Below are 16,920 nucleotides of genomic sequence, written 5' to 3' on the forward strand. Positions count from 1 at the left end.
GATCTATCCCGTGCAGCTGGAGGATCCCGAAGCCTAACAGATAGCCAGTCATATAAGCCAAACTCCCCTTACAAACTATATATTAATATAAATGCAAGAATTTCTATATTGGGGGTTGGCATGCGCCCTGTTACCACATAGGTAAATTGTGACAAAATGTCATGAAGATTTTTCCAGTGTCCACTTATATACAGAACTAATATAGCAGAGGAGCTAATATTCCCATTAGTGGCTCTTACCCATACCCATGTCCATGAAAGTAAGCACGCACCCCTACGCACGTTTCGCGTCAGCTTCCTCAGGGCCCCCTGTGTGCGTATATATATATATAAAGTGAGGGAAAAAAGTAGGTTGTGAACAATGTCTTTCTTTACTGATAACAAGTTCAAAAAGGTTCCATTACTATTGGTAATGAATGGAGGACAGAAGAGCCTGTTGAAGAACAAGTTACCAGAAATCTTGCATGATTTTAGTTGACCAAATACTAATTTTCAAGCATAATATGCAAAATAAATCTTGCCAAGGTGATTTTCGGGATTTTTTTTGTCATGTCTCTCATAGTTGTGGTCTACCTATGATGGCTATTGCCTCTCTCATCTTTTTAAGTGGGAGGACTTGCACAATTGGTCGCTGACAAAATACTTTTTTACCCCACAGTCACATAATATGACAATAAGCAGCACATCAATTAATTGTGGAAAAAGTGGAGGGCTGTATATTAGCCCATGTGGCAACGTTTCGCACCCATAACAAAACATATATGTGTTAAGGAACTGAAATGTTGCCACATGGGCTAATTAAGATTCCTCCACTTTTTCCACAGTTAATAATAGGTGTGCTGCTTTTTATAAATCTCTTTGATTTATGGATATATGTCCTAAAAGCTTTTCACCTACTGCTTAAGATTTAGTGCTGAGTTATGATATATATTTTGCCTATGTCCTGTGGAATGTAAATCTTAGCATTTGTATATATACACTGCACAGTGCCACTTCTGTCCTGTGTAATGGGTGTAATCAGTATTAATATTAATCTAAGGTGCCCTAAATGAAAACACGAAGAACAGTGACTGCAAAGAAGCCTATAAATGGGAAAAAGTCCTCCAGACAACAGCTATAATAAGAATAATCACTTTTATTGTAACAGAAAAAAATAAAAAAAATTAAAATACAGAAGAAGAAAGACTGACACTGAGCAAACGTTAAATCAAATGAATTCTATGTATTCTGTGTCCCTACCACACGAAGGAAAAGGGGGATGAGATATCAGTGTGTAGATGAAATATCAAATATACATACAAATAGAATTACATGATTGATGAAATAGATTATGTCCACAGTCACAGAAAAGAATCATGCTGGGAGGTGCTGGGTTTTATCTCTGATTTCTACTGCAGACCTAGGTAGTTATAGATAAATCTTGATAATACCATGGTCTAGGGAGAACATTCCACAGAAAGACCCAAATATAACATCACAATATAAAGTACAGATGAAATATCAAATATGTTGTATGACAAGTGCCAAAAATAATTACCCAGGATCCAGAGAGCCACAGTGTGACCCCTTAACGTGTGTTTCGGCAATTCTTCCTCAGAAGCAGTACTTGAGAAAGAAACTGTAGTGCATTCATCTCTATATATAAAACTGAATGTATGTGTGTGTGCTTCGCCAACCAATCACAAAGTATCTTTCATTTCACCAGAGCTGTTCAAAAGAAGCTGAGCTGTGACGGGTTGCTATGAGCAACAGTTTTCCTTGCAACCAATCACTAAGCATCTATCATTTCACCAGAGCTGGTTAAATGAAGGTGAGCTGTGATTGGTTGCTATGAGCAAGTTTTCCCACATGACAACACCTCAGTAGACACTGACATGTTGGGAGAAATCTAGCATCCCCGGGAACATAAGCTCCAGCCATTGTCTGCCCCCCAGAAAGGAGCAGAGCACTTGACAGAAATGAATCCCCCCCCCGTGCCCATATCTCCTTCACACATCCTCCATCCCATAGGCATATCTTCCCTCTTAAAGGGATCTCCGGTATGGAAGTTAGGGCAAATCCGTCAGCGCAATGATTCTGACCCCAGATTCTATTAAAAGGATAATTGGTATGGAAGTTAGTTCAAATCCACTCTGCATTTTGGTACTGACCTCAGGCCTTTCTTAAAGGGATCTCCGGTATGAAAGTCAAGGCAAATCCATCCAGCGCTTTGGTTGTAACCCCATGCCTCTCTTAAAGGGATCCCTTGTATGGAAGTCATGACAATTGCCTTCAAATGCTCTGGTACTGACCCCAGGCTCTCTTAAAGGGATCTCCTGTACAGAAGTTAGGGCAAATCCATCAGCGCTCTGATTCTGACCCCAGGGTTCTATTAAAGTGATCTTTGGTATGCAAGTCAGGGCAAATCCACTCAGCTCTGTGGTTCTGATCCCAGGCTTTCTTAAAGGGATCCCCAGTATGGAAGTGAGGGCAAATCCACTCTGCACTTTGGTACTGACCCCAAGACTCTCTTAAAGTGATCTCTGGTATGGAAGTTAGGATAAATCCCTCAGCGCTTTGATTCTCACCCCAGGCTTCTATTAAAGGGATCATTGGTATAGAAGTCAGGGCAAATCCATTCAGGGCTCTGGTTCTGATGCAAGGCCTCTCTTAAAGGGATCTCCGTTATGGAAGTTAGGACCGTTCCACTCAGCGCTCTGGTTTTGACCTCACGTTGATGGGATGATGTGGGATATTAGGGGTAGTAGTCCAGTGGCTCTGGCTGATGGGATGATGTGGGAAATTAGGGGTAGTAGTCCAGCGGCTGTGACGGGATGGAGTGGAATATTAGTGGTAGTTGTCCGGTGGCTCTGGCTGACGGGATGATGTGGGATATTAGGGGTAGTTGTCAGGTGGCTCTGATTGACGGGATGATGTGGGATATTAGGGGTAGTTGTCAGGTGGCTTTGACGGGATGATGCGGGATATAGGGGTGGATGTCAGGTAGCTTTGACGGGATGATGTGGGATATTAGGGGTAGTAGTCCAGTGGCTCTGGCTGTCGGGATGATGTGGGATGTTAGAGGTAGTAGTCTGGTGGCTCTGGCTGACGAGATGATGTGGAATATTAGGGGTAGTAGTCCAGTGGCTCTGGCTGTCAGGATGATGTGGGATATTAGGGGTAGTAGTCCGGTGACTCTTAAGGGATGATGTGGGATATTAGGGGTAGTAGTCCGGTGGCTCTGGCTGATGGGATGATGTGGGATATTAGGGGAAGTAGTTCAGCGGCTGTGACGGGATGAAGTGGGACATTAGTGGTAGTTGTCTGGTGGCTCTGGCTGACGGAATGATGTGGGATATTAGGGGTAGTTGTCAGGTGGCTTTGATGGGATGATGTGGGATATTAGGCGTAGTAGTCCGGTGGCTCTGGCTGATGGGATGATGTGGAATATTAGGAGTAGTAGTCTGGTGGCTCTGGCTGATGGGATGATGTGGGATATTAGGGGTAGTTGTCTGGTGGCTTTGATGGGATGATGTGAGATATTAGGGGTAGTAGTCCAGTGGCTCTGGCTGACGGGATGATATGGAATATTATAGGTAGTAGTCCGGTGGCTCTGGCTGACGGAATAATGTGAGATATTAGGGGTAGTAGTCCGGTGGCTCTTAAGGGATGATGTGAGATATTAGGGTTAGTAGTCCAGTGGCTCTGGCTGACGGGATGATGTGGGATATTAGGGTTAGTAGTCCGGTGGCTCTTAAGGGATGATGCGAGATATTAGGGGTAGTAGTCCGGTGGCTCCGGCTGACGGGATGATGTGGGATATTAGGGGTAGCAGTCCGGTGGCTCTGGCTGACGGGATGATGTGAGATATTAGGGGTAGTAGTCTGGTGGCTCTGGCTGACGGGATGATGTGGGATATTAGCGGTAGTAGTCCGGTGGCTCTGGCTGACGGGATGATGTGGGATATTAGAGGTAGAAGTCCGGTGGCTCTGGTTGTCGAGATGATGTGGGATATTAGAGGTAGCAGTCTGGTGGCTCTGGCTGACGGAATGATGTGGGATATTAGGGGTAGTAGTCCGGTGGCTCTTAAGGGATGATGTGGGATATTAGGGGTAGTAGTCCGGTGGCTCCGGTGGTAGTAGTCCCTCTACTCCTCTTTGGTCAGACCTCATCTGCAATATTGTGTCCAGTTTTGGGCACCATATTTTAAAAAAGACATCAACAAACTGGAGCAAGTTCAGAAAAGAGCGACCAGAATGGTGACCGGTCTGCAAACCCTGTCTTATGAGGAAAGGTTGCAGGATTTGGGAATGTTTAGTTTGCAATAGAGAAGACTGAGAGGAGACTTAATAGCTGTCTACAAATATCTAAAGGGCTGTCACATTGTAGAAGGATCAACTTTATTCTCATTTGCACAAAGAAAGACTAGAAGCAATGGGATGAAACTGAATGGGAGGAGACACAGATTAGATATTAGAAAAAACTTTTTGACAGTTAGAGTGATCAATGAGTGGAACAGGCTGCCACGAGAAGTGGTGAGTTCTCCTTCAATGGAAGTCTTCAAACAGAGGCTGGACAGACATCTGACTGGGATGATTTAGCGAATCCTGCTTTGAGCAGGGGGTTGGACCAGATGGCCCAGGAGGTCCCTTCCAACTATACGATTCTATGATTCTAGTCCGGTGGCTCTGGCTGATGGGATGATGTGGGATATTAGGGGTAGTAGTCCGGTGGCTCTTAAGGGATGAAGTGGGATATTAGTGGTAGTTGTCCGGTGGCTCTGGCTGACGGAATAATGTGGTATTTTAGGGGTAGTAGTACAGTGGCTCTGACTGACGGGATGATGTGGGATATTAGGGGTAGTTGTCAGGTGGCTTTGACGGGATGATGTGGGATATTAGGGTTGTAGTCTGGTGGCTCTGGCTGACGGATGATGTGGGATATTAGGAGTAGTAGTCTGGTGGCTCTGGCTGACGAGATGATGTGTAATATTAGGAGTAGTAGTCTGGTGGCTCTGGCTGATGGGATTATGTGGGATATTAGGAGTAGTAGTCTGGTGGCTCTGGCTGACGAGATGATGTGTAATATTAGGAGTAGTAGTCCGGTGGCTCTGGCTGACGGGATGATGTGTAATATTAGGAGTAGTAGTCTGGTGGCTCTGGCTGATGAGATGATGTGGAATATTAGGAGTAGTAGTCTGGTGTCTTTGACGGGATGATGTGGTATTTTAGGGGTAGTAGTCCAGTGGCTCTGGCTGTCGGGATGATGTGGGATATTAGAGGTAGTAGTCTGGTGTCTCTGGCTGTCAGGATGATGTGGGATATTAGGGGTAGAAGTCCGGTGGCTCTTAAGGGATGATGTGGGATATTAGGGGTAGTAGTCGGCGACTTTGATGGGATGATGTGGGATATCAGTGGTAGTTGTCCGGTGGCTCTGGCTGATGGGATGATGTGGGATATTATAGGTAGTAGTCTGCTTGCTCTGGCTGACGGGATGATGTGGGATATCAGTGGTAGTTGTCCGGTGGCTCTGGCTGACGGGATGATGTGGGAAATTAGGGGAAGTAATTCAGCGGCTGTGACGGGATGAAGTGGGACATTAGTGGTAGTTGTCTGGTGGCTCTGGCTGACGGAATGATGTGGGATATTAGGGGTAGTTGTCAGGTGGCTTTGATGGGATGATGTGGGATATTAGACGTACTAGTCCGGTGGCTCTGGCTGATGGGATAATGTGGAATATTAGGAGTAGTAGTCTGGTGCCTCTGGCTGACGGGATGATGTGGGATATTAGGGGTCGTTGTCTGGTGGCTTTGATGGGATGATGTGGTATTTTAGGGGTAGTAGTCCAGTGGCTCTGGCTGACGGGATGATATGGAATATTATAGGTAGTAGTCCGGTGGCTCTGGCTGACGGAATAATGTGGGATATTAGGGGTAGTAGTCCGGTGGCTCTTAAGGGATGATGTGAGATATTAGGGTTAGTAGTCCAGTGGCTCTGGCTGATGGGATGATGTGGGATATTAGAGGTAGTAGTCCGGTGGCTCTTGCTGATGGGATGATGTGGGATATTAGGGTTAGTAGTCCGGTGGCTCTTAAGGGATGATGTGAGATATTATGGGTAGTAGTCCGGTGGCTCCGGCTGACGGGATGATGTTGGATATTAGGGGTAGTAGTCCGGTGGTCTGGCTGACGGGATGATGTGAGAAATTAGGGGTAGTAGTCGGCGGCTTTGACGGGATGATGTGGGATATTAGGGGTACTAGTCCGGTGGCTCTGGCTGACGGGATGATGTGGTATATTAGAGGTAGTAGTCCGGTGGCTCTTGCTGATGGGATGATGTGGGATATTAGGGGTAGTTGTCCGGTGGCTATGGCTGACGGGATGATGTGGGATATTAGCGGTAGTAGTCCGGTGGCTCTGGCTGACGGGATGATGTGGGGGTATTAGGGGTAGTTGTCCTGTGGCTATGGCTGACGGGATGATGTGGTATATTAGAGGTAGTAGTCCGGTGGCTCTGGCTGACGGGATGATGTGGGATATTAGAGGTAGCAGTCCGGTAGATCTGGCTGACGGAATGATGTGGGATATTAGGGGTAGTAGTCCGGTGGCTCCGGCTGACAGGATGATGTGGGGGTATTAGGGGTAGTTGTCCTGTGGCTATGGCTGATGGGATGATGTGGTATATTAGAGGTAGTAGTCCGGTGGCTCTGGCTGACGGGATGATGTGGGATATTAGAGGTAGCAGTCCGGTAGATCTGGCTGACGGAATGATGTGGGATATTAGGGGTAGTAGTCAGGTGGCTCTTAAGGGATGATGTGGGATATTAGGAGTAGTAGTCCGGTGACTCTGGCTGACGGGATGATGTGGGATATTAGGGGTAGTAGTCCGGTGGCTCTGGCTGATGGGATGTTGTGTGATATTAGTGGTAGTAGTCCGGTGGCTCTGGCTGATGGGATGATGTGTGATATTAGTGGTAGTAGTCCGGTGGCTCTGGCTGATGGGATGATGTGGGATATTAGGGGTAGTAGTCCGGTGGCTCTGGCTGATGGGATGATGTGGGATATTAGAGGTAGTAGACTGCTTGCTCTGGCTGACGGGATGATGTGGGATATTAGGCGTATTAGTCCGGTGGCTCTGGCTGATGGGATGATGTGGAATATTAGGAGTAGTAGTCTGGTGGCTCTGGCTGTCTGGATGATGTGGGATATTAGAGGTAGTAGTCTGGTGGCTCTGGCTGACGAGATGATGTGGAATATTAGGGGTAGTAGTCCAGTGGCTCTGGCTGTCAGGATGATGTGGGATATTAGGGGTAGTAGTCCGGTGGCTCTTAAGGGATGATGTGGGATATTAGGGGTAGTAGTCCGGTGGCTCTGGCTGATGGGATGATGTGGGAAATTAGGGGTAGTAGTCAGCGACTTTGACGGGACGATGTGGGATATCAGTGGTAGTTGTCCGGTGGCTCTGGCTGATGGGATGATGTGGGATATTAGGGGAAGTAGTTCAGCGGCTGTGACGGGATGAAGTGGGACATTAGTGGTAGTTGTCTGGTGGCTCTGGCTGACGGAATGATGTGGGATATTAGGGGTAGTAGTCCGGTGGCTCTGGCTGATGGGATGTTGTGTGATATTAGTGGTAGTAGTCCGGTGGCTCTGGCTGATGGGATGATGTGTGATATTAGTGGTAGTAGTCCGGTGGCTCTGGCTGATGGGATGATGTGGGATATTAGGGGTAGTAGTCCGGTGGCTCTGGCTGATGGGATGATGTGGGATATTAGAGGTAGTAGACTGCTTGCTCTGGCTGACGGGATGATGTGGGATATTAGGCGTATTAGTCCGGTGGCTCTGGCTGATGGGATGATGTGGAATATTAGGAGTAGTAGTCTGGTGGCTCTGGCTGTCTGGATGATGTGGGATATTAGAGGTAGTAGTCTGGTGGCTCTGGCTGACGAGATGATGTGGAATATTAGGGGTAGTAGTCCAGTGGCTCTGGCTGTCAGGATGATGTGGGATATTAGGGGTAGTAGTCCGGTGGCTCTTAAGGGATGATGTGGGATATTAGGGGTAGTAGTCCGGTGGCTCTGGCTGATGGGATGATGTGGGAAATTAGGGGTAGTAGTCAGCGACTTTGACGGGACGATGTGGGATATCAGTGGTAGTTGTCCGGTGGCTCTGGCTGATGGGATGATGTGGGATATTAGGGGAAGTAGTTCAGCGGCTGTGACGGGATGAAGTGGGACATTAGTGGTAGTTGTCTGGTGGCTCTGGCTGACGGAATGATGTGGGATATTAGGGGTAGTTGTCAGGTGGCTTTGATGGGATGATGTGGGATATTAGGCGTAGTAGTCTGGTGGCTCTGGCTGATGGGATGATGTGGGATATTAGGGGTAGTTTTCTGGTGGCTTTGATGGGATGATGTGAGATATTAGGGGTAGTAGTCCAGTGGCTCTGGCTGATGGGATGATGTGGAATATTAGGAGTAGTAGTCTGGTGGCTCTGGCTGATGGGATGATGTGGGATATTAGGGGTAGTTTTCTGGTGGCTTTGATGGGATGATGTGAGATATTAGGGGTAGTAGTCCAGTGGCTCTGGCTGACGGGATGATATGGAATATTATAGGTAGTAGTCCGGTGGCTCTGGCTGACGGAATAATGTGGGATATTAGGGGTAGTAGTCCGGTGGCTCTGGCTGAAGGGATGATGTGGGATTTTAGGGGTAGCAGTCCGGTGGCTCTGTCTGACGGGATGATGTGAGATATTAGGGGTAGTAGTCTGGTGGCTCTGGCTGACGGGATGATGTGGGATATTAGCGGTAGTAGTCCGGTGGCTCTGGCTGATGGGATGATGTGGGATATTAGTGGTAGTAGTCCGGTGGCTCTGGCTGACGGAATAATGTGGGATATTAGGGGTAGTAGTCCGGTGGCTCTTAAGGGATGATGCGAGATATTAGGGGCAGTAGTCCGGTGGCTCCGGCTGAGGGGATGATGTGGGATATTAGGGGTAGCAGTCCGGTGGCTCTGGCTGATGGGATGATGTGGGATATTAGGGGTAGTAGTCCGGTGACTCTGGCTGACGGGATGATGTGGGATATTAGGGGTAGTAGTCTGGTGGCTCTGGCTGACGGGATGATGTGGGATATTAGGGGTATTAGTCCGGTGGCTCTGGCTGATGGGATGATGTGCGATATTAGTGGTAGTAGTCCGGTGGCTCTGGCTGACGGAATGATGTGGGATATTAGGGGTAGTAGTCCGGTGGCTCTTAAGGGATGATGTGGGATATTAGGGGTAGTAGTCCGGTGGCTCCGGTGGTAGTAGTCCCTCTACTCCTCTTTGGTCAGACCTCATCTGGAATATTGTGTCCAGTTTTGGGCACCACATTTTAAAAAAGACATCAACAAACTGGAGCAAGTTCAGAAAAGAGCGACCAGAATGGTGACCGGTCTGCAAACCCTGTCTTATGAGGAAAGGTTGCAGGATTTGGGAATGTTTAGTTTGCAATAGAGAAGACTGAGAGGAGACTTAATAGCTGTTTGCAAATATCTAAAGGGCTATCACATTGTAGAAGGATCAACTTTATTCTCATTTGCACAAGGAAAGACTAGAAGCAATGGGATGAAACTGAATGGGAGGAGACACAGATTAGATATTAGAAAAAACTTTTTGACAGTTAGAGTGATCAATGAGTGGAACAGGCTGCCACGAGAAGTGGTGAGTTCTCCTTCAATGGAAGTCTTCAAACAGAGGCTGGACAGACATCTGACTGGGATTATTTAGCGAATCCTGCTTTGAGCAGGGGGTTGGACCAGATGGCCCAGGAGGTCCCTTCCAACTATACGATTCTATGATTCTAGTCCGGTGGCTCTGGCTGATGGGATGATGTGGGATATTAGGGGTAGTAGTCCGGTGGCTCTTAAGGGATGAAGTGGGATATTAGTGGTAGTTGTCTGGTGGCTCTGGCTGACGGAATAATGTGGTATTTTAGGGGTAGTAGTACAGTGGCTCTGACTGACGGGATGATGTGGGATATTAGGGGTAGTTGTCAGGTGGCTTTGACGGGATGATGTGGGATATTAGGGTTGTAGTCTGGTGGCTCTGGCTGACGGGATGATGTGTAATATTAGGAGTAGTAGTCTGGTGGCTCTGGCTGACGAGATGATGTGGAATATTAGGGGTAGTTGTCTGGTGTCTTTGACGGGATGATGTGGTATTTTAGGGGTAGTAGTCCAGTGGCTCTGGCTGTCGGGATGATGTGGGATATTAGAGGTAGTAGTCTGGTGTCTCTGGCTGTCAGGATGATGTGGGATATTAGGGGTAGTCGTCCGGTGGCTCTTAAGGGATGATGTGGGATATTAGGGGTAGTAGTCCGGTGGCTCTGGCTGATGGGATGATGTGGGAAATTAGGTGTAGTAGTCGGCGACTTTGACGGGATGATGTGGGATATCAGTGGTAGTTGTCCGGTGGCTCTGGCTGACGGGATTATGTGGGATATTAGAGGTAGTAGTCCGGTGGCTCTGGCTGATGGGATGATGTGGGATATGAGAGGTAGCAGTCCGGTAGCTCTGGCTGACGGAATGATGTGGGATATTAGGAGTAGTAGTCCGGTGGCTCTTAAGGGATGATGTGAGATATTAGGGGTAGTAGTCCGGTGGCTCCGGCTGACGGGATGATGTGGGATATTAGGGGTAGTTGTCCGGTGGCTCTGGCTGACGGGATGATGTGGTATATTAGAGGTAGTAGTCCGGTGGCTCTGGCTGACGGGATGATGTGGGATATAAGAGGTAGCAGTCCGGTAGCTCTGGCTGACGGAATGATGTGGGATATTAGGGGTAGTAGTCCGGTGGCTCTTAAGGGATGATGTGGGATATTAGGGGTAGTAGTCCGGTGGCTCTGGCTGATGGGATGTTGTGTGATATTAGTGGTAGTAGTCCGGTGGCTCTGGCTGATGGGATGATGTGGGATATTAGGGGTAGTAGTCCGGTGGTTCTGGCTGACGGGATGATGTGGGATATTAGGGGTAGTAGTCCGGTGGCTCTGGCTGATGGGATGTTGTGTGATATTAGTGGTAGTAGTCCGGTGGCTCTGGCTGATGGGATGATGTGGGATATTAGGGGTAGTAGTCCGGCGGCTGTGATGGAATGATGTGGGATATTAGTGGTAGTTGTACGGTGGCTCTGGATGTTGTGGGATATTAGGGGTAGTTGTCAGGTGGCTTTGACGGGATGATGTGAGATATTAGGGGTAGTAGTCCGGTGGATCTGGCTGACGGGATGATGTGGGATATTATAGTGATTGTGGCTATGTGGAGTGGGCGGGGCTATACACTCAGCTTTATATATATGGATATAATCATTATAATTTGCTATAACTAACCGTAGTTAGTTACTATGCCCGGGCAGCGCCAGGCTCTTCAGCAAGTCTATTTATAATGAACATTAATCTACATCATACCTATTCAATTGTGAACACATTTGTCTCCTGTCACCGTCTATGTGAAGCCAAAAGTAAAGTCCGTCATATCAGGAAGCATGGCCAGGAATTTGTGTTGGTGTCACGTGACCCCAAACATGCTCATTCATGACATCACTTGAGCAGCACCTAGATGACACCATCATCCAGGTCTGCCTCCCCAGACGTGTCACCACCACTATCAGTCATCTAAGATCATGCTCGTTTAACAGTTTGAACTCAGCCCATGTAAATGCAACCACAATGTTTGAGTGTGATGGTGCAATAAGTTAGCATTTAGGCCCCCACTTTAAACTTTTGCCCAGGGCCCCACTTTATCTATAACCGGTCATGAATTGGAAACAACTCTGGTGGCCATGGTAGTATGTTTAGGCCTTGCAGGATGCAAACAGAAGTATGACAAGGAGTGTTAGTATGTGTATTTTTGAAAGTGGCATTCAGACTAAGTACTGAATAAATTTAGATGTTTTGACAATTTTGTTTCCTTTTTTTCATAATTTTGTAATCCTTGACTTTATTTTCAATTCTTAGATTTCCATAGCTCCATAACTTTTCCTTCTTGCTGTTGAGGATTGTATATGCATAATCCAGACACCTAATGTGACTACAGAGCATTTAATCTTAATTATTCAAACATCTATTTTCAGTTTGTTGAGAACCATATACTGCTTTCATATGAGTGTTAAATCTTGATTTTTTTTATATGTTTGAATGGCTGTTTGCTTCTTATATCAGCTCCTACAGCTTATTGTCAGAGTCATTGAACAATGGATGTTTGATAATATTTTGATTGATCATTGTGTGGGACTCTGTGGCTTGTTGTCTTGCACAACATAGGAGTTAAAACTATGCAAATTCATTAAATACTCAAACAATGTGAGTTAATCCCATCACACCTTCCTCTTGAGTCCTTGAAGATGACTTGAAGGACAACAGCAGTGAACTTGATAATGATAGGATGCCTCCCTAAAAAGGGATCCAGAGGACTCTTCATAAAACCACAGCCAGAAACACTCTACAAGACAGCAGCCAGAACATCATTGCTCCACTACAAGGGACACAGATTTGACATTCTGCAGGATGCCAGCTTAGAGGACAACAGCCCCTCTAGAAAGAGTACATATCTGTTCCATTGACTATCACTGAACACATGGATACATTTGGGGAAACAGGATTGCGACCCACTGGTCACCTGAGTACCATGCATACATTTGGGTAAGCCAGGATTGGGACCCACTGGTCACCTGAGTACCATGGATACATTTATGGAAGCCAGGATTGGGACCTACCTCTCACCTGGCTCCATGGAGATGTTTGGAGAAGCCAGGTTGAGTACCTCAATGGACTGTTACCTTCCTATGTTTGTCATTACCTCCTCTCTGTGCATTTGAGAGGTGGGGTAGTTGGACCTGGAAGCTCTGAAGCCACAGCTGCTCTTATCCCGGCGAGTCAGCGGAAGGATGAGACTCTAATTTTGCACCATCTTGGGTATTTTTCTGGGATTGTTCTATGTCTTATGTTATTTGCTTGTTTTGTAGTTCAATAAAGCATTGCCACACTGTTTTACCTTCATTGCCTGAGTAGTATTATGACCACAGTAGAAGAGGAGCAGGCGTTCAGTGCGATGATCCCTGGTCTATGCACTCTCCAGCCAGTGGAATAGAGCATCCGCTGACCTCCGTATCTCCGCACTTACCATACTATGCTAAGACTAAAATAGAAATAAATCATATTATTTATCAATATTATATTTAATGCAGCACATTACTAATATCATCCCAGAAATTACGGTAATTTCATTTTTAGTTTTCTCTTTGGATTTGGACTCAGGAGGAATCAAAACAACATTTTCATCATCTCAGCAGCTAGCGCTAACAGCACGGGGTGTACCTATAAATATATGTCGTACTCTGTCTGCTCTGCCACAAATTGTCAATGAATCTGTGCATGTCACGGCATCTTATAAGAGCTGAATAAACTGATGAAGATTGTAGCTCTCAGAAAGTAAATTCTTACACCAGGAATTAGAGCAATTCCGAGAATGCAAAAAAATGGAAATAAGTGATGTAAGTACAGACAGTAATCCCTGAGAGAATCCCAGAGACACATGTAAGATTATTCCTAATCTTATTTATAATTTAAGAAAATATTTTAATTTTTTAACTTTTCTGGCTGCTGCATTATTTGTTTCTGGCATCAGTGGTAATTTTCTACAACCTTTTTACACTTTTTTTTGGACTCACAGATGTTGTCATATTTTCCTTGACAAAGATAAAATAGCGCTGGGATATCATGGCATACAAAGTCTAATCTGCCGCCCAACCGGAAAGGTCAATGGCTTGTATTATGTTATAATATTTTTAGTCCTCTTAAGTGAGATAATCTGTGAAAATTTATAAAGATGCATCATTTGATAAACAATGCGGAAACAAACGTTTATAAATAAGATAATCTTGGCTACTTCTAATATTTTGTTACTCATTTTCCATCACAGAAAACATCATTTTTCACAATTTTTTTGTATTTCTATATTTATGTTCAGTCATATCAAGCTTTACAGTACCTAAATAGCGCAATAACTACGTACATCAGAGTGGATATACACAAAGATGTAACCATCTAAACTTGAAAAATGTATTTTCCTGATCTCGGAGATTAACATCTTGAACCATAACTGCCCACATTTTGGAACGGTTGCCGTAATGGTCCAGGATATTAACAATTGGGTGAATACAAAATTTCTGAAGACTTTATAACATTTTTTTTAAAACTGTTGAAAATTACTCTCGTTGATTTATTAAAATGTTTTCCAAGATTGTAAAATTATTGACAAACTTGACTGAGAAGGCACCTGATGTGGCTAACTGGAAATCTGAGTAAGTCCATGCCCTCACACAATGGCAAAAAAGACTACTCTTCAGACCATTAATGCATCCTATTTGTAGGGGCAGTCGATTCCTCAGAGGTTGGTGTTAGTGTTATCAAAATGTACACCATCTCTCAAACAATTTCATCCGTGTGCATAATTTCAATGCCATTTTTCAATTGCTGAGAGTAACTATGATATCATGAATTATTAGCAATCAACTGGGTCTTTGGGAACATAAAATCACTTTCATGACAGAACATAAAAATCTGACTCAGAATCCTCCAAGAGACTGAAACCTTAGCCAAGTTAGATGGGCTCTGTGACTCTGTTCTTTCCTAGATTCCATTTTTATGGCAACATTCTGCCCAGTTACTAAAAATTTAAAAGCAGACACACAGACATCCCAAAATTCCCTCTATTATTCCCTGATGATTATGAACATGATATAGTTGTGTACGATCTTCCTTTTGATCTCACTGAAGAGATCTAAAGATTTCAAACTCTAGCCCTGAACAAAAACTCCACCCAAAGACAGATTGTATTTCCTCTACTTGCCAGAGATCTTCTACTACCCGTGATGGTCAATGTCAGCTTAGAATTTGAAGATCAAAGAGTTAGAGATTTTTATGTGGTGAGAGGGTCCTTACAATATCTGGATAACTGGAGTGCTTATGGTCTAAACGAGGCATCCTGGGTATTAACTGGTAACATGAATGCAGACAAAATACTTAGAAAATTTCTTACGTTTTTTTTCTTGAAAACCTGACCAAATGGTTACATGAGGTTGATGTAAAATTATTACCTTAATCTGCTCTAACAAAATCTGCCTTTATTATCAGTCACCACTATATGTATTCTGCAGATAGCACTAGTGATAGAGTAGATATCATGGCCAATAGCTCTAGATTGCTCTTCCAGCCAAGAAGATTTGGGTGGCTAGGACTTTGATCTTAGAACTAGAGAAGCTTTATGTTCATGAGTTTTTTTTATTTTCTCAACACAGGTTACCAATCTGACTGATGTCATACAGTTTACCCTCTTGGGTTATCAAGGCGGCATACAACTAAGAGCTTTACTCTTCTGTCTGATTTCTGTAGTATTCTGTGTCACAATATGTGGTAACCTTCTGATCATCACCCTGGTAGCCACCAGCAAGAACCTCCAGACCCCAATGTACTCCTTCATCTCACATCTGTCTGTTAGTGATATCATAATGCCAGCTAATATTGTTCCTAACATGCTTTATATCCTGCTAAATAATGGTGGGACCATTTCCTATATTGGCTGCATGACTCAGTTTTTTATCTTCTGTGTTTCTGAATTATTTGAATGTCTTCTCCTCACAGTGATGTCTTATGACAGATATGTGGCCATCTGTAACCCCCTCCGTTACTCCTCAATAATGACCAGTGCACAATGTGTGAGGTTGGCTTTTAGCTCTTGGTTTCTCAGTTTGTTCACTGCATTTATTGATACATTATCAGCATCAAGGTTAAAGTTCTGTGGGCCAAATATTATTGACCACTTGTTCTGTGATCTGGTTCCTTTACAGGACATTGCCTGTTCTGATACATTCCCTATAAAACTACAACTGTATTTACTAAGTATTCCATTTGTGGGTTTACCCAGCATGATAATTGCCATTTCTTATGTGAATATTGTCCGTGCCGTCTTACAGATTCCATCTAATCTCAGTAGACAGAAAGCCTTCTCCACCTGCAGCTCTCACCTCACCGTCGTCTTTATATTCTACTCAACACTATTCAGTGTGTATATTCTTCCCAAAAGTGCACAAACATCAGATACTAATAAAATCACATCATTGCTATATACGGTGTTTTCTCCACTAATCAATCCCATTATTTATAGTTTCAGAAATAAGGATATTAAGAAAGCTGTGCAAGAAATATTTCTGAAAAACTGATCTCTTGTTGTGCTTGCCAAAAAACTTCCCTAAATTTTTATCTTTAACCACTTCCTGACCTATGACACCTACGTAAGTATCATGGCAGAATTCACATTCCTGTGGTCTGGGTGACCATGGTCACTGAAAGGTTACCCAACCCGCAGGTACTGGAGGACATGTACTTCACCCTATGGGGGGTGGCTTTGCCCCCTTGTGGCTACGATTGCTCTGATTGGCTGTTGAAAGTGAAACAGCCAATCAGAGCAATTGTAATATTGCACCAATGAAACTTTGTGAAATATTACAATCCAGCCATGGCCGATGCTGCAATATCATCGGCCATGGCTGGAGACCGTGATCTGCTGCCCACACCGACTAAAGGCGACGATCTTCCGAAGCCATCAGTATATCCTCCCTTCCGTCCTGTCCTCCGCTCCCTTCCACTGCCCTCCGATCCTCTCCATCCTGTCCTCCACTCCCCCCATCATCCGATCCCATCCCCTCCCTCAGTACCTCCCGAGTCTTGTTGTCCCTCCAGGTGTCCTTAGGTCTACGGGCCTTCCCCCGTGGGCACCATCATCTTCTAAAATGGCAGGCACATGCGCAGTGCACCCGCTGAGATGTGTCTGCCAGCACCCGGCATATTCATTCGTTGTTTTGACCACTGTGATAGACCCTATCATAGTGATCAAAATAAAAAAATGTAAC

The 16,920-nt window shown here is 45.1% G+C and overlaps 1 protein-coding gene across 1 annotated transcript; it reads left to right on the forward strand.

Moving 5' to 3' along the window:
- The first annotated feature begins 14,883 nt into the window (after window positions 1-14,883).
- On the forward strand, window positions 14,884-16,230 carry LOC141049953 (olfactory receptor 11L1-like). The gene is made up of 2 exons (XM_073546795.1): window positions 14,884-14,937; window positions 15,310-16,230. Exons 1-2 carry the CDS (start codon window positions 14,884-14,886, stop codon window positions 16,228-16,230), a joined length of 975 nt encoding a protein of 324 aa, XP_073402896.1.
- The last annotated feature ends 690 nt before the right edge of the window (window positions 16,231-16,920 follow it).

Source organism: Dendrobates tinctorius, unplaced genomic scaffold (genome assembly GCF_039654945.1).
Source record: "Dendrobates tinctorius isolate UK_male_01 unplaced genomic scaffold, ASM3965494v1 ptg000151l, whole genome shotgun sequence".
NCBI classification, from domain to species: domain Eukaryota; kingdom Metazoa; phylum Chordata; class Amphibia; order Anura; family Dendrobatidae; genus Dendrobates; species Dendrobates tinctorius.

What these genes read in the sequence shown, in the direction of transcription:
- LOC141049953 (XM_073546795.1), top strand. Translation starts at nt 14,884, where the DNA reads ATGGTCAATGTCAGCTTAGAATTTGAAGATCAAAGAGTTAGAGATTTT. An exon ending in GAGTTAGAGATTTTTATGTG is followed by an intron (nt 14,938 to 15,309) that starts GTGAGAGGGTCC and finishes TTCTCAACACAG; the next exon opens with GTTACCAATCTGACTGATGT.